Genomic DNA, 23,241 nt, shown 5'->3' with positions numbered 1-23,241 from the left:
TCCGAGGTTCGGCCAACGGAAGATACTGCTGCTCCAAGATCTTCGTCAACCACCGCTGTTTCTCGGGCCCGTACCTCAACAAGGGACGCATCGCGGAGCTGCCGCAGGCCGTCGGACCCGGGAAATGCACTCTGGTCCTCAAAGAGGTGGGCTGATGTCGGAGGAGGAGGGGGGGGGGGGGAGGAGAGGAGCAGGTTTAATCAAAGACTTCCACACTTTCAAAAGGGAGAGGAGGGCCGACACAGATTGAACGAGGGGGAGGAGAGAGAGAGCGAGGAGGGGGGTGAAAGATGGAGGGCGAGGCAGCGATGTCTTGTCAACCACCTGCAGTCTCTCAGCAGCACCTTTGGTTTTTAATGTGAGGAGCTGTCAGTCAGGCGTGTTTACACTCATACGCCGTCACAGAAAAACAAGACTCCCTAATTTCTCCCGAGACGCCGCGTCGCTCGCGTGTGCTCGTTTTTTTTTTTTTTTTTTTTCTGCACGCGTGTGCGACAGTTTAGTCCGCGCCCGTCTGATCCGTGTTTATCCTCTCCGTTTTTGTTGTTTGGACCCGCCTTCGTGTTTTGCACTCCTTCTTCTTTTTTTCATTTTTGAGTTTTGTGCTTCTGGCCTGCAGCTGCTGAGCATGCTGATCAACGCCGCCTACAAGCCCGGACGAGTCCTGAAGGAGCTGCAGGAGCTGGAGGATCCGAGCTGGGACTGCCAAGAGGAGACCCTCAAAGCCAAGTGAGGAAGAAAAAAAATACAACAAATAAAAACACACAAACACACACAAAAAAACAAAGCACTACATATTCTTCTTCCCGTTTCGGCTCATTTTCAAACAGATTTTCCATCTTAAAATCCTGACAAATCTTCTTTCTCGCAGTCGAGCTGCTGCAGGTTTTTCTGCCGTTCTGCTGCCCTCCGTTGAATTTTTAATGTTTTTTTTGTTTTTTTTTGTCACTGCGGTGCTTTTTTTGTTGTTGTTGTTGTTGGTTTTTTTGGAAGGTCTGCATTTTCATCCGCTGCTCGGCTGCAACGGAGTCAAATTATTCCACAGCTTCAGGCTGCGTGTTTTTTTCTTATCAAACACGGCTGAAACACGAAGGAACGAGCCGGTCGGACGCGGCGGTGACTTAAAAGTTCCTTTTAATTCTGCCGCACGGAAAGCCGACGTAAATTGAACGTTTTTTGTTTTGTTTTGTTTTTTTTGGATTGATTGTTTTGTCCGACCAACAGTTCAAAACCTAAGATCCAATTTAGAATCATATAAAACAGAACAAACAGTTGGAGTCGCGTGTTTTGGAAGTTTGCTTGAAAAAAACAAAAACAAAAATAATGCCAACTATTAATCAATGAACTGACTGATAACTTCAGCTCTATTTTTAATCATAAATTTGGTTATTTATTAGTAACTTCTAAAACCTGAAAACGACAGAAAGAGTAAAAACTCGCAGCTCTAATTTGCATTTCTGTTTGACTTTGTCCCTTTAGTTCAGTAAAGTATACACTGACATTAGTTTGCAGGTTAAACATTTACTTTCCCACAGATCAGCTCACCTCTCCTGACTTTAACCATTAAAGTGTGATATTGCAGAATTGAAGCGCTGCTTCTCTTTTTTTGGTGATGCCATCATCACCCAGACTCACGGCTGATCCGCTGAAACAGCCCACTTCCACACAATTACAGCGCCGGCAATCACCGTCCTTTGTTAGAGTGCCGTGATGGATCGCAGATAGTTTAATTATCATTTGTCCTCATAAATAAAAGTGTAATCACGACACCCCCCCCCCTTTCCCCTTCCTACCCCCTCCTTCTCTTTTTTTTTTGTTTTTTTTCTTCCTCCCTCCAGATATAAAGGTAAAACCTATCGCTCCACCATTCGGATCGTCCGGCTGGCCGACCAGATCCCAGAATTCTGCCGTAAAGTGTGCGTGAAGCTGCAGTGCTGCCCGAACCTCTTCAGCCCCGTCCTCGTCACCGACAAGTGCCCGGAGAACTGCTCTGTCCAAACCAAAACCAAATACAGTGAGTGCCTGTAAATACGCTTCTGTGAATAATTGCCTGTGACGAGGCGCCTGAGAAGTTTTCTGGGTTTCGGTTGCATTGTTTATTTCTTTCTCCCCAACGTCTGCTCGGCCGTCCGCAGCCTATTACTACGGGAAGAAGAGGAAGCTCTGCAAGCCGGCGGGAGGAGAGGAGATGGCGGAGGGGGAGCTGGCCAAGCCCACGCGCCGCAGGAAGAAGAGGAAAGCTATCTTTGTGCAGAAGAAGAGACGCTCGTCCGCCGTGGACTACACGCCTGCCGGCTCTCCGCAGGTCAGACAACACTTCCTCCCGTCGGTCTGTCTGACTGACTGACAGCAGGGCCCCCCCCCCCTCCCCCTCTCCCCCTCTTAGGGGTTTAAATATCAACAAACTAAATGTGGCGAATGCGTGAGGAAGAGGAGGAAATGTTTAATGGAGAGGATCACGTGACAGTCTTTCATTTAATCTGTGGCATTTCCTGCACGCAGATGCTTTTGTTCCCCGACGGTTTGAGGAAGTTCTTCCTGCACGGTGGAAAATGAGGGCCGATGCAGAAGTGACTTAAGTTGCAATACCACCGAGTGCCACTAGAGGTCGGCTCCAAAAACAGCCTCCGGCTCCATAGACTCCCATTTAAATTCTCTCATCAAATCCAAAGTGAATAAAATGTGTCCATCAGTTATCTCGGTGTTGTTAGCTAAAGTCACTCCTTCTTATTAGTTTTCTGGAGGTCCATCTGAAAATAATCCCTCATTCGTTAGAAAAGAAGATTCAAAAAGACCTGTTTTTGGGGGCGTGTCTGTTTGATTGACAGGCCCGTGGTGCAGTCAGGTTACGGCTATCGGTGGGGGGGGGGGGGGGAACGTAGTATCCCACAACCCAAAAGTTTCACAACTTATACGTGTAAATATAAAATGAATGTATGCGTCCACTTTTAAACTTAGTCACCATCAACAACAAAAAAAAGAGAAGAGAAACATCTGCCATCGTCTCACACCAGTGATTTCTGCAAAGCTACAGGGAGACGAATCTCCAGGAGACACGACGTTAGTTACCGACAGCAGGAAGTGTTCAGATTCAGAAGACGCTAAAACATTCTTAGTAAAAGTAAACGTTGTGTGGCAAGATGCGCTTAGTCTTATTTTTAAATTAAGGCTTATTAAAGGTTTCCACCTACACAAGCAGGATGAGGACTGCAGATGTAACTGTGCTGTTAAACAATAATCTGCAACATTATTAAACACTGATGACATTTAACAGACCGAGAAACAGATCGATCGATTGAGAGTTAATTAAATGAATCTTCAGTCGCTGCCCAGAAACCTCAAATATTATAAAATAAAGCAGCGGAGAGGACAAAACCAGGAAATATTTGGCTGGAACAATTCCCATTAATCAACTAATCACTGATTTATTTTCTGTTAATGAAGTAAAAATCTGTTCAGCTGTAGATCTGTGTGAGTTCTGGGGTCCAACGGATTTAAGTTCATCACAGTTCTCATATTTAAGAACTCTCGGAGGGAAAAACATTTTCAATTCAACAGAGAAGAATTAAAAAGCCTCATGAATCTGGATGTTTTCTTAAATCGAACCCCCGATGCAGCGACTCCTTCTCTGAACTCTGAATCTCCGTCCTCGCCGGAGGGAATCTGAAACTACCGAGGTCAACGTGAGTCACGACTGACGTCACCGAGCAGAAACTTCACCCTCCTCTCGCTTCTTTCTCTGCTCGGCTCGAATGTCTCCTCCCGTCTCGGAGACGCCGGCGGAGTGGGACAGCTTTCAGCCAAAAACAAAAACACGTCGACAAAATATCGTGAAAACCTCGTTCGTGGGGACTTAAAGGCCTCCTTCCCTCCGGGTGTTTTTTTTTTTTTTTTTAATAACAGCTAACCGTTTAACACAAAAAGCTATTCAACTTGAATGTTTTTCCTCCAAAACACGGAAAAGTTTAAATATGAGCATCTTCTCATGTGAAACTGTTCGTAACGGTCAGAATTAATCTAATTTAATGAGCATCATGCAGTATATCTGAAATATATTCTGTATTCTGTAATTAATATCATCTCAAAAATGAGTTTGAATAACATTTCAAATGGATCGAAGTGATATCTGGAGCACCTCCTCACCTCCAGCTCGCTCCCTCCTGCAGGACAGCGACGAGGGAGACGAGGACGACGAGCTGACGCTGCAGTCGGGCAGCGAAGGCACGAGCTCGGAGCCCCGCGACGACCACACCGACGCGTCCTCGGTGGAGGTGACCAGCAGCCGGCCCCGCCGGGCCGCGACGCTGCGGCGGGCCGTCAGCGCGGGGAACATACCGGCCGGCCAGGAGGCCCCCGGGAGCCGCCGGAGGTCCACGCGCTCGCTGTCGGCCTACAACCAGAGCAACAATAAGTACCAGCCGGCCAAAGGGCAGGACGTGCAGGTGAAGATCGATCAATAAACTGATTAGTTTGGGGTCTAGAATCAGCTCCATCAACGAGCTCCGAGAAACAGTGTCTCTAATGTGTGTGTGTGTGTGTGTGTGTGTGTGTGTGTGTGTGTGTTCAGGTGGAGGAGGAGGAGGGTCAGCTGGTTCTGGACAGGAACCCTCTGGAGTGGAGCGTAGACGAAGTCGTCCAGTTCATCAACTCCACTGACTGCGCTTCTCTGGCCAACATCTTCCAGGAGCAGGTACACACACACACACACACACACACACACACACGCACACACACACACACACACACACACACACACTGAATTGTTGAGTGCTTTTTTATTTATAAGCGTTTGGACAAACACATCACTGCAAATTACTGCTATTAAAAATTAATGCACCTCGTCTTTCCGGCGGTCCGTCATCCAATCTGAATATGTTGAAAAAGCCAGCGACCTCAAATTGTCTTGAAATAATTTGTATTATTTTCAGAGACTGTAATTATAATCTTGAATTAGTTATTAAAAAAAAAAAAAAAAAAAAAAATTGGTGAAGTAACTCCAATCGGACTTTCGATGCTACCGCTAACAGAGCGCTAACAGAAAGTGTCGATTTTTTGGCGCCGTAGAGGACAAACGATCACAACAGTCGTACGCCGTTGCCACGGCAACCCATGCAGATAGGCCGGTGATGTCTGGAGACACCACGTCCCGTCAGCTGACAGTCTGTCCTAAAGATCTGATCTGAGGAACAAAATCTGATGAATCTAAACTAAATCTTCTTTTAAATCTATTAAACTTTTTTATTTCTATCTGTTGCTTTCACACTTTGTCTCGAAGCCTTTTTTTTATTTTTTTTTTTATGTTTTTGTTTTTTTATGTAAAAGCGGTTTGACTTGTTGCTGAAAATGTGCCACACGAATAAACTCGCCTTTGCTTTTTGATTTGCAAGAACAAAAGCAAGACGCGTGATCGGAAATAAATAAATATGAATGAAAAGCTTCAAAAGCCAGAATCAGAGAAGCTTTTAAATACGAACTAAATATGAAATATGAATGTGTGTGTGTGTGTGTCTCCTCCTCGTGGGCAGGACATCGACGGTCAGGCCCTGCTGCTGCTCACGCTGCCCACCGTCCAGGAGTGCATGGACCTGAAGCTCGGGCCCGCCATCAAGCTGTGTCACCAGATCGAGCGCGTCAAGGTTGCCTTTTACAGACAGTACGCCAACTGACGGGACAGGAAGTGACCCGCCGAAACGCCCGCTCAGTCTGGGGGAGGGGAAGGAGGGCGTTGGATTTAGCTAGAAAACTTTTTTTGTGGATTTTTTTTTTTTTAAATCGTGAGACGGGATCGGTCGCGTTGGAAAAAAAGCTACAAAGCCGAGAGACGACAGGAGGACGTTTCCCCACGAGGAGCTGAAGGATTTCTGGGATACTTTCAGTGTGAAGATGTTATGCAGTACTCATAAAATAAATAAAAAACAATAATATATATATATTAAAAAAAAAAAAAAAGAGAGAGAAAACACGTCACCCGCCGCCGACTCCGGCAGAACAAAACACGGAGTCCATCCATGTGCTTTGCTGATCTGTGAAGAAGTTATGACGAGAAGCTGAGGACTCGTTTGTTTATTTCTTACTTTTTATTTCCATTTTATTTGTGATAGAGGAGCATCATAGCATTTACAAAAAAAAAAAAAAAGATAAATCATGGAAGAGTTCTCCCCTTTTTTTTTGTGTGACGTAATTGGTTCTGGGGAAAAAAAATATATTTGAAAAGTATTTAACGAGCCAATAAGTAATATATTTGGAATATTTATTATCCCTATTTATAAAAGGAGAAATCTATCTATTCGGATGAAGAGAAATTAAATTGGAGACTTGTTTGTGTCACGGTTTCAGTTTTCAGTGGAACGAAACAGGAACCAGGATGTGCATTAAATTTACACCTCAGTTTGTGATTAAAAATGAAACCGGCATCCCATCTGTTGCTCAAGAGAAAAACACCCGGAAATAATTGTGTTCTCTTCTCATTGTTACACATGAAACAATCATGTCAAGCTATTTTGTGTCCATCTATGCAATTGTGTTGCAGATATTTTTGATAAGTGAGAAAATAAATTTCTATCGATTTTTATCTCTTTTATCTCCTGCGCTTTCCTCTTCAGTAAAACAACGTTTTTTCCGGTTACAACTTCTGCATGTTTTACATTTCCAGTTGCAACTGCAGGTCCGCTTACTGTCTTTTTTAGTGAAGTAACTGTGACGGTGAATTTACAGTGTTGGCTCATAATCAGACGTAAATTATTAGCATATAGATTAGAAAACCGTAGATAACGGTTACATCGATACAAAAACAGTTTAACAAAACATTTAAAAGCAAAAGTTCAATGTTTTCAGTAAAAAAAAATAAAAAAAAACCATGTTATTTTTTTCTGATTTAGGTTATCTAAATGTGAAGTTAAGGTCTGCTGGATGAGCGTGTGGCGGGTTAAGGGTTAACAGATGCTCCCTGCTGCATGGTGACATGTAGGAAGTCAGACGCGGCTGCGGTTAACACAACAAACAGAGCGACGCACAAAGTCGACAGTTTAAAGAGGAACCGCACTGCTGCTCTGTAAAACAATCAAATGACCCGCTGGTGCTTTTTTAATTTTTAATTTTTTTTTTTTAACTCCTTCAATTAGAAATTACTGCTGAATTATCAATTCATCTCCTCACTGATTACCTTTTTTGCCGATAAGAGGGAGCGTGAATAACCGAGTGATATAACTGTAATTTAACGGTGTCGAATCGTAATTAAGAAAATTGCTTATGAAGCATTAACGGCCCGCAGACTTCAACCGGTATCGTAAAGTAATAAATACGGTAACAATGGTGCCGCGCGTCATCGAGTCACAACCGCGTCTTACGTGCAGCAGCGGTTGCAAGAAAAGTTTGAGTAGATCGAGTAATTTGAAAAAAAATAAATAAACGCGTGATTAAAAAGTGTGTGAAAACTAATTTAAAAAGTGAGCAGAGACGTCTAAATAGTTCAAAGTAGAAGATGAATGCTTAGAAAAAGTTCGCAAACAGTAAATGAAAAATGGTGGAAAAAGTAAGCTTGATTTGGTCAATAAGGGGTTAAAAGGTGTTAAAGTACGACGTCCGGACACGTACGCTAAAAGTAGTGAATAAACTGTTTAAATAGTAAAGCTGGCAGTAATAGATGATGTAGGTGGTTTAAAATAAATAAGCCAAAAGGAGGGGATAAAATCACCAGCGTTTATAATCAATTCTCTTTGTGCTTTAGACGGATAAAAAAAAACAAAAAAACAAAAAAAAAAACTACAGAATATACTTATTATTATTTTAACGGCCAAATTTCAGATAGTTACACTCTGACATATACAAAGACCCGAGTCATGAAAAGTCGTCATTAAAAAAAAAAATCACAAACGTTGAGATGAAAACAAGATGTCAAATTATGTAAAAAAAATTTTTTTTTTTTTTATCAAAAATTGCCTTTTTTAATGTAATCTGTGGTTTAATAAAAACAAAAACAAATAACATTGACGGGCACTAATGTATTCTACAAAAACCAGACGGTGCAATTAAAACACGAAAACGAGGTACGGATCTCAAAACAAAAAAAAACCCCAAAGCCAAACGCCACCGAGAGGTAGAATTAAAAGTGAAGTGTTGTAAACAAACGCTGCGACTCGTCTCGTCTCCGCCCCGAAACTGAAACGTGTCTTCGCACAAAAAAAAAAAAAAAAAAAAAAAAGTTACAATCCGTCAACTTTTATTTGAAGGCGCGACCGTGTCACTGCCGAGGCTAGCCCGAGCGTTAGAAAGGGAGTTGGAACTTACTGTGACCTCTGAGAGAAAAAACAAAAACAAACAACAACAACAACAACAACAAAAACACGTCACCAAAACACTTCCCCCAAAAAAGCCGCCGTGATCTCTTCAGCTATTTTAATTTCCCACCCGTCTTCATATTTGTCACCGTGGCGCCATTAGCGCAACGTTTTATTGGCAGAAACAGTTGATGGTGGCAAAATAAAGGAAATTACCCCCCCCCCCCCCCCCCCCCACACACACACACACACACACCTTGTATGATGGCTGTTTCATGTAGCAACATTATTGGAGATAATCGTGCATGCAAAGCACATGACCCGATTCATTTCGTAAACGTCAGCCGATAGAAAATTCAGAAAAGCAGCGTTTTTTTTGTTGTTTTTTTTACATTCGTGCAGCTGAATTCATTCAATAAGCTTCCTCACACACACACACACACACACACACACACACACACACGAAAAGAAAAGAAAAATAGCTGCTACCTTACACTGTTGCCTGGCAACCTCATATCAAACGTCCGCTTTGCATGCTTTTTTTTTTTTTTTTTTTTTTTTTCCTTCTCGCGTCGAGTGTGAATACAAAACTAAAGTCTCGACAGCCGAGTGGCAAAAAAAAACAAAAAACATTTGGGTGAGAGGGAAGCCCTGAACGCGAGCAGACGGCCAGTTCTACGTTTCATATTCGGCTGCTGTGGTTTGAATAGTTTCAGTCGAAGGTGGCGTCGGACGGAAACCGACGGGAGATCACGCAGACGCGTCACGCCTCGTTTCGAGTCGCCGACCGAAGCCGAGATTTTGTCTCGGACGCGGCGACGATCTGGGATTCATCCTTTTTTTTTTCATATTTCATAACTTGACATAAATATGCAAATTCACAAGTGTTTTGACTATTTTTTTTGTTTTGTTTTGTCAACACACCTGTCTCAAATTTCCCCCCAAATATTTGGCAAAGTGACACAAAACTCCGAAGGACAAAACTTTCTAAAGAAGTCCACTGGAAAACAAAAACAATCCTCAGATGTGGGGGGAAAAAAAAAAAAGAAACCCTGAATGCGTCTTCCAGCTTGATGAGCCTGTTCGACCTTGTACATCAGTTTATGTATTCATACCTGCCTCTTCATAACCAACGGTCGGGTACTGAACTTCCATTATTTCACGGCACCGGCTGAATTGTTTCAGTTGTTTTCTTGTCGCGAGGCACCAGATTTTAATACCCGGACGACATCCGCACCGACAGGTTTTCATTTTTAAAGCGCATTTATAACAAGGTTTTTCCAGCCTGACAGGGTTTCAACGAGAGGCGTTCGGGGAACATCGGTAAATTGAAGCAACGGAAAACAACCTGGGTTAAAAACTCTCCGCCTCGAAAACTAAAGATCAGCAGTGTAACGTAAAACTTCTTTTTTTTTTTTTTTTTTTTTTAAATATATATTTTTGAGGAACTGAAGTCAGAACCCAGTTAACCACTAATCTATTTCCAGCCACTTAAACACACGTCAACACAGTTAAGTAGAACAACTGTTTTTCCTTTTTGTTGGTCCAAAAAGTGAAACGTTTCGTACACATCGGGGTTCATTTTCCACCTTTCCGAGGAGTAAAAACAGCCTCGCTTGTTTTCTTGCTCGTGTTTGTTGGACGGAAATAAAATCCCCCGTCCTGAGACCAGACAGCAGCGTGGTCTGTTTCACATGATGTTCTGGGTTTTTACTGGAAAATTAGTCCTATCTCTATCTCCTCCTACGTATTAAACCACAGCTGACTGAAATGACCCCCCCCCCCCCACCCCCCTCTCTGTCAGCCAATCTGAGCCACTATAAACAAAAATTGTTTACTTTGGTTAAAACTTTATTTTCCACCACAAACTGTCAAAGTCTGCAGGAAACTGATTTAAAGTCTCTAACAGTCATGAAAACTGCATTTACTGCCTCTTTTATTTTATTTTATTTTTTTAACTGCATCACGCTAACTGCCAATCGGGTCGTTATCCCGCAGCGGCTCAGTGAACAGCTTCAAGGACTCTGCTGTGGGTGAGTCTGAGAGGGAAACAAGGTGGGAGACAGAGGTTCAAGAAAGAGGAGGAGGAGGAGGAGGAGGAGGAGGAGGAGGAGGAGGAGGAATCACAAGCGATCTGAGGTCTGGTGGTTGGAACGGAGAACGATGCAGGAAATATTCAGTTTGTAGATAACCTTGATGGCGTCTGTCACAGGTGGTTGCATTGTTGTTGTTTTATTGAGTGTAAATAAAGATCAAACAAGCAAAGTGAGGAAGAGAAATCTTCATCTTCATGATGATTTTTTTTTTTTTAAAGTCCCACGTGTGTGTGTGTGTGTGTGTGTGTGTGTGTGTGTGTGTGTGTGTGTGTGTGTGTGTGTGCGCAGTGCATATTTAATCAACATTAAAATGTAAATCTGCTCCAGTTACTGCCAGAATGTTAAAATGTTCAGGAAACCAGTCTCACATAGTAAAACAAAATTTAATCAGCGCTGAAGTATCTGTTTAATCTCACTTCCAAATCGGTTTGCACGGTGCGTTAAACTGTGGGTTACCGTAGCAACAATGTGTTTACGCTTCACACAACGTTATCACCTCGCTGAACGGCGTCTACGAGACACACTTCAAAAATGGGAAACGCCGACATATTTTTTTTTTGTACTACGCGCATGCAGCTATACAGAAAACAACAACACGGAGGTATTATTATTATTATTATTTTTTTTTTTCTTTTACATTTCACGCCGACAATCGGCTAATTACCTGAAAATTGAAAAGAGCAGAATGAAACGTTATCTCGGCCTCCATCAATCCACTGTTTGTCTAATCGGGAATTGTTGTCGCGTCCTTTAAAGCCGGTTGAAAACCTGCCAGCGTCCGTCGCAATTCATTAAAACGCGTCGCACGGAGCCAAACTTGTCAAAACACCCGTCACAGTCGTTGAGATCCGAACGACCTCACGAGTCGACGCAAATCAAGAGTTAATGAAGTCGCCCGGGCGCGGCGGAAAACATCCACTTCATCACCTGTGAGATTATTACACCACCAACGAATCGTCGAGATTTATATCGTCCCCCCCAAAAACATGACCAACACTTATATCTCCACATCCTGCAAAAGATGATCAAATCAAAATAAAAACACGCCATCAACCTGACAACAAACAAACTGAAGAGCCTTAACGGTGTGTTTAATATTGTAACCGTGACGATGCTGACTCGGGGGAAAACGTAGGACACCTGTGGGACGTGAAGAGAAGAGCGCGGCGACCTCTAAGGGTCGTTGAGGTCGGAGAGCTCGGCGACGACCTGTCAACTCTCAACGTCTCCATCGATCACAAATCATGAAACTACCCGTGATGTTTTCAGAAATTAAACAAACGGAAATGTTTGGAAGTTTGAGCCGTAATTATTCATGACTGACATTCAACCATGTAAACGTCTAAAGGCTTTTGAATGTAAACAAACTGAGGTGGTGAAAAAAAAAACTATAATTTGGTTTTAGACTTTTTTTTTTTTTTTCTGAAAAGAACTGTGGAAGACACAAAAAGACAAAAACACACCGGTGTGTGTGTGTGTGTGTGTGTGTGTAGGTGAGTGTGTAGGTTTATGTGTGTGTGTGTGTGTGTGTGTGTGTGTGTGTGTGTGTAGGTGAGTGTGTAGGTTTATATGTGTGTGTGTGTGTGTGTGTGTGTGTGTGTGTGTAGGTGAGTGTGTAGGTTTATATGTGTGTGTGTGTGTGTAGGTGAGTGTGTAGGTTTATATGTGTGTGTGTGTGTGTGTGTGTGTGTGTGTGTGTGTAGGTGTGTGTGTGTGTGTGTGTGTAGGTGAGTGTGTGTGTGTGTAGGTGAGTGTGTAGGTTTATATGTGTGTGTGTGTGTGTGTGTGTGTAGGTGAGTGTGTAGGTTTATATGTGTGTGTATGTGTGTGTGTGTGTAGGTGTGTGTGTGTAGGTGAGTGTGTAGGTTTATATGTGTGTGTGTGTGTGTGTGTGTGTGTGTGTGTGTGTGTGTGTAGGTGTGTGTGTGTGTGTGTGTAGGTGAGTGTGTAGGTTTATATGTGTGTGTGTGTGTGTGTGTGTGTGTGTGTGTGTGTGTGTGTGTGTGTGTGTGTGTGTGTGTGTAGGTGTGTGTGTGTGTGTGTGTAGGTGAGTGTGTAGGTTTATATGTGTGTGTGTAGGTAGGTATGAGTGGATGTGGGGGAAGGAGAGGTGTATGGTTAACCATAGACTGAGCTCTTTGTCTTTTTCGCACGCGCGCGCGCACACACACACACACACACACACACACACACACACGCCATCACTTGCATTGCACTGCAGACTTGAAATCTAGGTCATGTTAACACACACACACACACACACACAGTGTTTAAAGGCTAGAGAGAGAGAGAGAGAGAGAGAGAGAGAGAGAGAGAGAGAGAACAATCAGATGTGATGAAGACGAGGCTCGATCTGTCAGCTCACCACGGAGCTACTTCAGACTGCTCACTAAATCCACCCTCTCTAAAAACGCCGTTAGATTTCATCATCGTTTCGCCGCTCGCAGCCTCTCAGAAGCAGCTTTTTGATGAGGTGTTGAGTTTTTTTTTGTGTTTTTTTTTCCTTCTTCCTCTCTCTCTGTTGAAGCCCGTTTCTCTGTATCGACTGTGACTCGTAGCACACCAGAGAAAACGTGTGAACTTGTTGCAAAGTGAGCTGCGGGTTAGAAGTGTAAGCAAGTTTTTGCAGGTGAAGAAAAAGAAAAAAAAAAAGGCGGCGGGTTTTTAAGGCGTTTTTTTTTTCAACGGCATTTTGAAAACCACAAATACAATTTAAAACGGTGTCCACATCATAGAGGGGGCTCTTATTTCTGTTTTTAAAATTATACAAATATTTTCAGTCAGTAAGTGGCAAAAATCTTTTGTTCTATTCATAAAAGTCACGGAAACAGACGCGTCTTCTACTTATTGGATGTGCAGATATAAAACTGGTAAAAACACGAGGTGGTGTTACTTAATGTTCCTGGAGCTGCTTTGATCACGCTTTTATGCAAAGACGTGGGATAATGGTGAGCAGCCTGAAATAAGACATGCAACACGCAAAATGCATTTATGTGCATTTAGAATTTGTGCATTAAGTATAAATGCCATAAATGGGACCCAAAACAAGCGTAAATATTCCCACGAAAAAAAAATAGGTTTTTATGCCGACTGACGGTGGAAAGGCTGTCGTATAAAATTTGATGCCTTCATGTCTTTTGAATACATTTAAATCATTTTATCTACTCATATAAATTAACAGTCGCATAAAGCAATTTCGTGGACTGCTAAACTTTTCAGAGATTTTACACGGCGTGTACAAGTATAGAAAAGTCTTGGGGAGCATCACAGTGACAAAATACTCGGAGCTCATGGGTCCACTTACGAGTCTTCATACAACAGACGGACGTGGCTTCGTAATAAAGACAAGTGATTTCAGTCTTTTTTTAGTTAAATACAGTCTTTCAGTAGATCCTGCAGCACCGACTGCTGTTGTTATTGTTTATTTGGACATCAAATCAATTTTATATCCTTATATAGATTTTTTTTTTGTGATCGTTTCTCCGTGTCCCGTCTGGACGTTGGTGCTGAAGGTCAGTTAAAGTCACCCGAGTGATGTCTTGTCTTCATTTAAGCCCGTCTTTTTCTTCTCTAACGCCACACGAGACTCAAAATGTCTCCGGATGTGTTCAACACTGGCATCTCAAAATAGGAACCTCTCGCTGTTTTTTCTGCTCAAGCAACTGGCAGCTAAAAAAAGCCTCACACTTACTACTCGTTTTAAAGACGACCGCGAAGAGCTGCATAATTCACTAGCTGCAAATGGAGATCTCTTCACATGATCCTCTAACTTTGCCCAGTTTCTGCAAGGAGACAAAAACAAAACAAACAACAACAACAAGAAGGATTAACAAAAACCGTCTCAAAAATTCAAAGAGCGTCAGCGGGAGGAGCGCTTTTTGTCTTTCAACACGTAGTTCCCACTCCTGCATCCAAACTTGTGCACATTCCTGCCTCTGGGAATAATAATCTGTCTTTTTTTTGTGTGTTGTTGTTCCTCTTTCCTAATGAACAGCACAGAGAGATGCATGTATCCCCTTCTGCATCCACCAGATCGCAATCGGAATCCGGCAAGGCATGTCTCATAAATTATGCGCTCCCTGAGCTTTTGATAAGCTAATAGATGCCTGAGTGGAAGCAAATTGATGCCGCGCTCATGTGATTCAAGACGGAGAGACACGATTCAATATTGATTAATGTTTAGCGGGGACTGAGCGGCGGCCTATCTCCGACATCACACCTCTGTTTATACGACAGAGCGGTTTCCTCCTCTATTGTTCATTATTCATTAGTCATCTGGACTGCCTGTGGGACTCCCTCCCATCTGCTCAGGCTCCATTTCCATATGCCTGGCTCGACCAAGCGAGGCATACATCTGATATGTGGAGAGAGAGAGAGAGAGAGGGTATAAATTCTCTCTTTTTTTTTTATTCCCTTCATCTCTCTTTCATAAGGTAATGCATTCATTGATGTTATCATCGGGGGGAACCGATGAAATGATAAAAATGGAAATAAATTGCTGCTTTGAACGGGAGACGGCGGAGCGGTGGGACACAACAGGACCGGTGTGGGTAGAGAGAAGTGTGCAGAAGAGCCGCGGGTGGGAGGGAGTTTTAAAAAAGAATAGAAAAAGAAATGTATAATTAGGAGTTGGCCGAGCAGCCTGCCTACACTGAAAAAAAAAAAAAAAAAAATCACGCTGAATAATTTTAAGACCGGAGCTGCTGACAGAAATCTCCTCTTTTCTTTTTTTTTTTTTTTGCATTTTTAATGTTAGTTTTATTATTTATTAACATCCTCACACGAGTTCAATCAGGTAGAAACGGATTGTAGTTAAAAAATCTTGAGACATAAAACAGGAACAAAAGGAAAGACTGGTTCTTTGTGCTTATTTTAATTTTTTTTTTCAGAAACTGTGATTTTAATATATTCATGTAGAAAATAGAAATTCAGTAATTGAGTTTCAGCGTTTCTGCATACTTGATACTTCTGATAAATTAAACTAAATTTGCACCAGAGCATCTCCGTGTCGAACTGCTGGGTGTAAAAAAAAAAAAAAAACAGAGCTGCGACTCGAGTGTTTGAAAGTTTGTGATTAAAAAAAAACAACAACCTGTAAAACAAAACAAAAAAAAAAGTCAACGTGAAACCACGGCAACCTTCAGAAAATTGATTTAGTAAATGCCGAGGTGAAATATTTATTTATTATAAGGATGGGCTGCGTTGTCGTGACTTTATTTTGTCTCCCAAAGTTAAGAATTATAAATGTAAATCTTAATCCACCGAGGATCGACGCTCAAAACAAGAAATATGCGCAAGAAACTGACAAATGAAAACGCCGCAGACCTTCTGACCATCTTCTGACACCGTAACTGACTTTATTAAATATTATACCCCGATACAAAACGTGACCTCCAGCGGCCCCGCCGACGATAACGTGAACATGCTTAGTTAAAACTCTGCTGACATTTCCATCTAGAAAAACGGCCTCCGGGTGAAGATTTCCTTCAGCGTTCCACTGTAATATTGATCTGGGTGATGCAAGCAGTATGCAATCAATCAATCTGTCTCATATCACGGGCCGTTAATATTGACTGACTGACACCAGATTGAGGATCAGACGCCAAATTGATTTCAGAAACAGAAGCTGTTGTCACCTGAAGTGTAACAAAAGAGAGGCGTCACTCCCGAGGTGGTAAAACTGAAAATCTTTTCATGTGAAAGGAATTGTGAATAAATGATGTAATACGTGTCAGCAGGAGGTTTGCATAAAAACTTTGAAAAAAAAAAAAGGATGAGAATTTGAATTAAAGAAGTCCTCAGATCCTTTAGTTCAGTAAAACTACCAACAATATAAAAACACTTCTTTACTTGTCAAAGTCCTGCAAACTAAATTTGACTTATTACCAGTAAAATCTACTCATTATGCAGATCAGAGGTCCTTATGACTGATATATTATCGTTACGATGGCTCGTTGGGTTGGTTAGCATTCGAATGATGGCGCTAATTAAGGTGGAGCTCATTTAAATTACTTTATACTGCACGGAGTTAGATTATTTAAATCGGTGGTTGTCAGCAAATCACGGCGTGATTAAAGGATCGCAAGCCAAAAAAAACGTGGGAACAATTCGCTCAAGCTTGAACAATATGTTGTATTTTATGAGCTGATCACATGTTATATAGTCATACTCGTGTAAGGAGCGAGTAAACACAGCAGAGGAAATGTGTATTTGCTGTATCAGTAGAAACGGAGTTGTTTTCCACCTCTGCTCTTTAGATAATGTCGACAGTGTGCTGCGTCTCCAAGCTGAAAAACAAGGCTGTTTTTTGTTCTTCTTCTTTTTCTTTCAGGGAGCCTAAAAAGCTGACAGAGGAGATTCAAGATTTTTTTTTTTTTTTTTTTACCTCACAGCAGCCATATTTTATGAGTCAGTCTCGCTCTCGGTGTCCAAAATAAGGAGGCCGGAGCTACAGCCGATGCACAACTTCAGGGCCGGTAGGATGAGAAGTCTCCAAAACTAAAATACTCAAGTACCAAAAGCTGTAACGAATATCACACAAACAGGGACAGTAAACTGCACCATGGAGGGGCCTTAGTGTGTGTGTGTGTGTGTGTGTGTGTGTGTGTCAGTAACAGGACACTGAACCTGCACTGATGGTCGGGGTGGGGTGAGGGAGTGTGGGGGAGGGGGAGGGGGTGTCCATGTTTGGCAGGTCGATGTAATGCAGCTCTCCTCTTCCTCACCCGAGTCAGCGAAATTCAAAACCTCACCAGAGTCACAGACGGCACGCTAGCTCGGACCGATATACAGTATCGGGCTAATCTCGGATTTTCATTCGGGATTAGATATCCACCGACGCAAGTTTCTTCACAGAGCAGTAAGAAAAATATAAGTCTATATAATCTAAAGATATTTTACTTCTTACCGCTGGATTTGATCAGTGACTTCATGTTTCATATTGACACTCGTTGCCTCACGGTCGTTAGTCAACGACAAAATTAAAATATATTGCTGTGACTGGCGATTAAATGATGAATTAAACAACAGATAGCAGATTATTCAACAATAATAATAGTCTATAAAATGTCGTAAAGTCATTAAAAGGTTTTGTCACAAGTTCCCGAAAGCTTAAAGTGAAGAAATCAAACTGCATGACTTGAAGATATTCAATTTATAATGACATAAATCCTCCGACTGGAGAATCTGGAGGCAGCTAAAGTTCCCCTCAAAAAAAATGACGCAAGTGAGGAATCAATAATCAAAAGAACTGATAATTAATTTTCTGATATTCAACTCATCGGTTCAGCATTATGAGCACGCCGACTACATTAGGAGCGTCGAGTAGAGACGATATGAAGCAACGAAAAACAAAAACAAAGCAGGCGTGCTACAAACATAAGGAGTGGTCGTGAACTTTGGACCTTTTTAAAGCATAAAACTCAATAAAAACTGCTGTTTCACACACAAACACTATATCTACTAAAGCTATTCCCATAATCACTATAAAGATATAAATTAAACCTGAGGCAAAAACAGGAAACTAGTAACGTGGAGATTAAAGCCCCGAAGATTGTTCTATTTTGTTTCCTTTTTTTTTTTTTTAGTATTGGTAAATGACATTGAGCTGTTTTAATGTATTTTGTGGTACTGTATTGATCCCTGTGGGGAAACTGGTCCTCTGCACTTTGACCACACACACACACACACACACACACACACACACACACACACACAGCCCTGATCAGAGCTGCTGACAGGAGCGTTAACTCCGACATACGTGTGTCGGAAACCAAAAACAAACACGGATAAAACCCGATAATCCCGTACAGAAAGGATCTGGTACAACCTGAGGTTTTGAACCCAGGACCTTCCTGCTGCGAGGCAACAGATGATTGATTGCTTCTTTTTTTTGTTTGTTTGTTTTTGGTGCCTCTTTTGACTTCACTGCATTTCAGCCCTTTCACATTTACTTCATTTGTTTGGCAGCTGGTTGTAACTACAGCAGTTTCCTCACCGATTAAACAACGGATCACAGTATGAGGTAAAATTAGCTTCACTTCAACCTGCAACGTCAAACACGTTTCACACTGCATCGATAATAATAACCAGACTATTAAATATACAGTCTACACAATGAGTATAGATAGTGATAATAAATGTAATTCTATTTAACGAACACTGATTGCATTGTGTTGTATTATTTTTGCACCCACTCTACCGGATGTGTAACACAAGGCTCTGTGATTTTCATGCTCTATTTGTCTCCAATTTTAAAATAGAAAAATATTTTGTCGCTGTCTTCGGTTGAATTCAGTTTCACACTCTGGTTTCACTTTATTTGCATTTAAAAGGTAAACAATTTTTTTTTGTGTGTGTGTGCTTTTAATCAGCTGACTCCTTCTGTGTCTCCTTTCTGTATCTTCCACCGCTGCACAGCCGTGCTACACTTTAGTCATGCATCAGCTCTCTTGCACGGCACAAAGGTGCGTGTGTGTGTGTATTCAGGTAGAAGGTGAATATCTGTGGGTTTCCTTCGTAGTTTCATTTGTAGGTCTCATCCTTTTTTTCTTTTTTTTTTTTCTGCTTGTAAAAACACTGAGTGGTTGGCTTATAATAATCCATGTGCTGGTATGCAATATGAATGTGCAGGGGAGGGGGAGGGGGAGGAGGAGGGAGGGTGGGGGGTTTGTAAAAGATGGCTGGGAGGAGGGAGAGAGAGAGAGAGAGAGAGAGAGAGAGAAAAAGCGAGAGACGGGGGGCGGGGGGGGGGGGTGTATCTGGATTGTTGCAGCAGCTGGTTGGCTGCTGGGCTGGTTTCCATGGCAACGCGTGTAAAAAAAAAAAAAAGAGTACAGGCTCCGTCCCTCAGTCCCGTATCGATGCTCCGTACTAAAGAATAACGTTTTACAATTACATGCCCTCCACTCCCTCTCCCTCTCCGTCTCCTCATGTCTGGATTTCATCTCCTCTCACGACTCAAACCGAGAGCGATTTATCTGAACTGCTCCTTAAAAAAAAAAAAACAACATCTAATTCAAATGGAGACATTAAAAATATGGGTTTTATTTATAGACAATACCCAGACACTCGTCACCGAATAAAATAAGCCTCCCAGAATAAGTGTTTTGTTTTTTACCCTGATCTCCTCATCCAGCTGCAGACTCTCCACAGCTTTGATTAGATGGCTGAGGAGCCTCTGCTCTGCTGCAGGAGGAGGAATTTTAGCACAATGCACGGGGAAACCCACTGAAGGACTCCTGCGGTTGTGCTTGGTTAAAAAAAAAAAAAAAATAGTTTGAGAAGCAGAAACCACCTACAGCGGGGACTCTCCGAGGAAATGCTATCAAGTCGGCTTCAGACCTGCAGCCAGTGAAACATTATCTCTGCTGACGAACGCAAAGATTCATCATTTGTGCTGAAACTGATAATTTAACAGACCCGGCCAGAAAAACTCAAACTGGACAGACGACCTTTGTTCAAAATGTGTTTGTAATACGATTATTAAGTTTGTGAAATGGTGGAGGAAGCTTCACAAATATGGAAACATTTATTGATCTAATTGTCAATAGACTACACAAGTTTCAAATGAATCAAAGATGTCTTTTTTTTTAAAGAGTAAAACCACTCCATTTTTATCCATTTTGTGGTTTTACACATTTCCTAACATCAGAGCGGCGCTTGGTGTTTCGTACGATCACATGGCAGCAAATCGAATCCAAAAGCTCCATCGAATAAAGGTTTAAAAAGTAGAAAAGTTAAATGGGCGACAACAGAGCTGTGAAGATTGTCAGCCTTGAGCAGCTGCTACACTGAAGCAGGTTGGCTTCAGCAGGAAATCTGATGAATCACTTCACATTTCAGAATAAAGGGGAAAAAAAAAAAAAAAAAAAAAAATGGTGCCGATCTTTGCAAACAAACCCCAAGAAAAGCTGCAGATTTAAAAAAAAATTTTTTTGGTCAGCTGGGAGGATTTACAGATTGACAAAACATCACTGTTAACAGATTGTCTTCCATGTTAAAATGAGAAGAAAAGAAGGAGCGGCAGCAACAACATGGATTCGGGGGAAATGTGGTCTTTTGGTATTTTTTTAGAGAAATACAACATCACTGGCACAAAACCCGCCATTAACATGGTTTATGGGAAGTTCCTTCCCTCTGCGGGGAAACCACACGTCTGTCACTGTTCTGCATTAACAATTCACAGTTTGAAGGAATTGTAAAGTTGTCAGTGCGGATTTCTCCTCAACATATTGTTATTATTCTAATACGCAGCGCTCCAACATCTGTGGGTGGATGTGGATAAAACCACAAACGGTGTTCTGCTCAAAGGTTCTGCTGTGCGGACCCACAGCACGTCCAAATCCCACGAGGTTCTCCCTCGGCTCATAGTTAAGGTTGTGAAACTTAAAGCGGCGCAGAGCTTAGTTTCAAAATCTACTACACGACGGGCGGCGGGCCAAGAACAATATTTGGCTGTTTAAAATAACTACTGTTCTGTTCTGCACAGAGAAATACAGCTTCCCAAGAATAACCTATTAAAGATTACCGGCACAGGACAGGACAGTTCAGGATGTCCTATTAAAGTAGAGGACCAGAACAGACAGGGGAGGAGATCAAATGGCACTAAAGTACTTTTTTTAAGAGGACAACATAGGACAGAAAAGCATGGAGCAAGACGCTAGTGGACATTAAAAGAAAGCAGGTGATATATAGAATAAAAAGGACACGACAGTAAGAGAGAGGAAAGTAGTCGAAACTGTAAGGGATGTGATATTATCATGAAAGGAAAGAACGAGACAGAACGGGACAGTAAAGGACAATATAGAAGATAGTAAATGACACTAGAGGACAGTAAAGCCCAATGAAGGAGAATACAGTGTTTGACAGCGCAGTGCATTAAAAGGAAAGTACAAGGCAGATCTAGATAGTAGAGGACAATGTAGGAGAGTGAAAGACGGGAAAATGAGAGTATATAATGACACAGTACATTACGAAAGAGTGACAGGATTTAAAAGTACAGTCAAGAAGTGTCCAGGATTGCGCAGGGCATTAAAAGGAAAGAATAAGAGCGTTTTTGTTGGGAGACACTGCTGGACGACACGGAGCCGAAGAGGACTGAGCGGTGGAGACAGTTAGAGGCCAAAGAAGGACAGTAAAGGACGTTGACATGGCGGTAAAGCGCGACAGAAAAGCAGCACTTTGTTCCAAGCTTCTTTTATAATGACCACGGCGCTATACGTCAGAGTGAATTGGAAGATTTAGTAGAAAATAAGAAGGACAATAGAGGCGTAGGACGGCGCAGTGTAGTAGAAGGTAGAGAAAGGTCGTACAGTCATCCCATGACCCTGCAGAACTCTTTCTTAAAGGTTGCTTATGTTTCTGAGCTGTAAATGCTCTAAATTGTCATTATTTTCTGCGCTGGTTAGACTCACGGAGTATTTATTAGAGAAAACGCCAGAGAGAATGTGTTCATCATTTCACAACCCGTCAGATCCCGCTCGCGACCCATTTGGGTGAAACCAAAACCACAGGCTGGAAACCCGCTGCAGCAGAGGAGGCACGGCATGGGACAAAGGATGGCAAAGTTCAGACAGCTCAGGGCAGAGCAGCTCGGCACCAGATGATGCAGCAAGGACAACGGCGACATAAACTAAAATACATTAAAGGTCATTAAAGGAGACGACGGTATAAATACTTTAAAATACACCGTGATCTAATCGATGCCATCAGAGGACAAACAAGAGAGTAAATATCGTGACACGTGGACCAAGGCGCTGCCTCGGCTTCGTTTACGCCGAGCGTATCGTAATTCTTCTCCGTGGAAGCTGTAATTACCAATTAGGACCGTTTCCTCTGCGTGCATGTGCAGGACTCTCCGAACAATTATCACAGAAAAAATAATTAAATAATAATTTAAAAAAAATACACTCAAAGGTGCTAAACACTCAGCAGTTATGGGAAGGAAGTGCGACCTCAGCAGCTCAATTAGCACACACACACACACACACACACACACACACACACACAGAGCTTCTTTTTTTTTTCTGCATTGAATTTTGAACATTTTAACGTAACAAACGTGATGGATGTGATATGTGATATGTGTGTGTGTGTGTGGGGGGGGATACATAAATAAATAAATAAAAGAGGGAGTATGGGTGGTTGGCAGCCAGGCATGTGCTGCTGTGTTATCTGCACTTATCTCATCTCCTGGTTTGTGATTGGCTGCGGAGGCTGGCTGTTTTTTTTTTTCTGCCTCTGAACAGGATGGATGGATCGATGGAGGGATATAACATGATACTGGGGGGGGGGGAAGAAAAAAAAAAAAAAACTACATCTGGGACTTCAACGCTTAAAGATAATAATCTAAATGAGCCATTTTATTAACATAAATACAACTTTTACTTCAGCTAAGAGATTTATTATCGATGGGGTCAAGTTGTGACTTTATTATTTATTATTGGTGATCCTCATCAACATCATCCACCTCGTGTTTGGCAGCAAGCTGCAAAGGTCATTATATGAACACTGGCACCTCCTGGTGGAGAAATTACAAACTGTTATATCTATCATGTCTGCAGAAAAAACATAAAAATATGTCAGTCTGAAATCTTATTTGACTTAAAACAAGAGAAAAAAAAAATCTGCCAGTTTGGTTGCCATGCAACAATTTCCTCTTTTTCACTCTTGTTTCTACACGTTAAAACTAATCTATAGAAAACCCCTGAGTGAAATTGCACTTTTTGGGGGGGTTTAATAAGAAAGACAAAACATATTTTGCTGAATTGTTTTCCACACAGCAGATACAAAGATATGAAGAAAAGAAAAGGCTCGATGTCTCCTGTAGTTTGCGTGACTACATTACGAAGCAGAGTATTATTTGGACC

At 41.9% G+C, this 23,241-nt stretch overlaps 1 protein-coding gene across 6 annotated transcripts in view; it reads left to right on the top strand.

Annotated features, from left to right (window-relative positions):
• Positions 1-6,571, top strand: part of sfmbt2 (Scm like with four mbt domains 2) — a 45,282-nt gene extending 38,711 nt beyond the window's left edge. For all 6 annotated transcript variants that reach the window (XM_069139894.1, XM_069139890.1, XM_069139893.1 and 3 more), the window contains 7 exons: positions 7-146; positions 620-729; positions 1,839-2,014; positions 2,136-2,305; positions 4,167-4,442; positions 4,568-4,690; positions 5,526-6,571. In XM_069139894.1, coding sequence (XP_068995995.1) covers positions 7-146; positions 620-729; positions 1,839-2,014; positions 2,136-2,305; positions 4,167-4,442; positions 4,568-4,690; positions 5,526-5,666 — 1,136 coding nt within the window. In that variant the 3' untranslated portion in view covers positions 5,667-6,571. The remainder of the gene's footprint in view (positions 1-6; positions 147-619; positions 730-1,838; positions 2,015-2,135; positions 2,306-4,166; positions 4,443-4,567; positions 4,691-5,525) is intronic.
• Positions 6,572-23,241: the final 16,670 nt, after the last annotated feature.

Source organism: Embiotoca jacksoni, unplaced genomic scaffold (assembly GCF_022577435.1).
Source record: "Embiotoca jacksoni isolate LCO1_2020_lvr unplaced genomic scaffold, fEmbJac1.0.p SCAF_86, whole genome shotgun sequence".
NCBI classification, from domain to species: domain Eukaryota; kingdom Metazoa; phylum Chordata; class Actinopteri; family Embiotocidae; genus Embiotoca; species Embiotoca jacksoni.
This window is presented reverse-complemented; position numbering and strand designations above follow the sequence as displayed.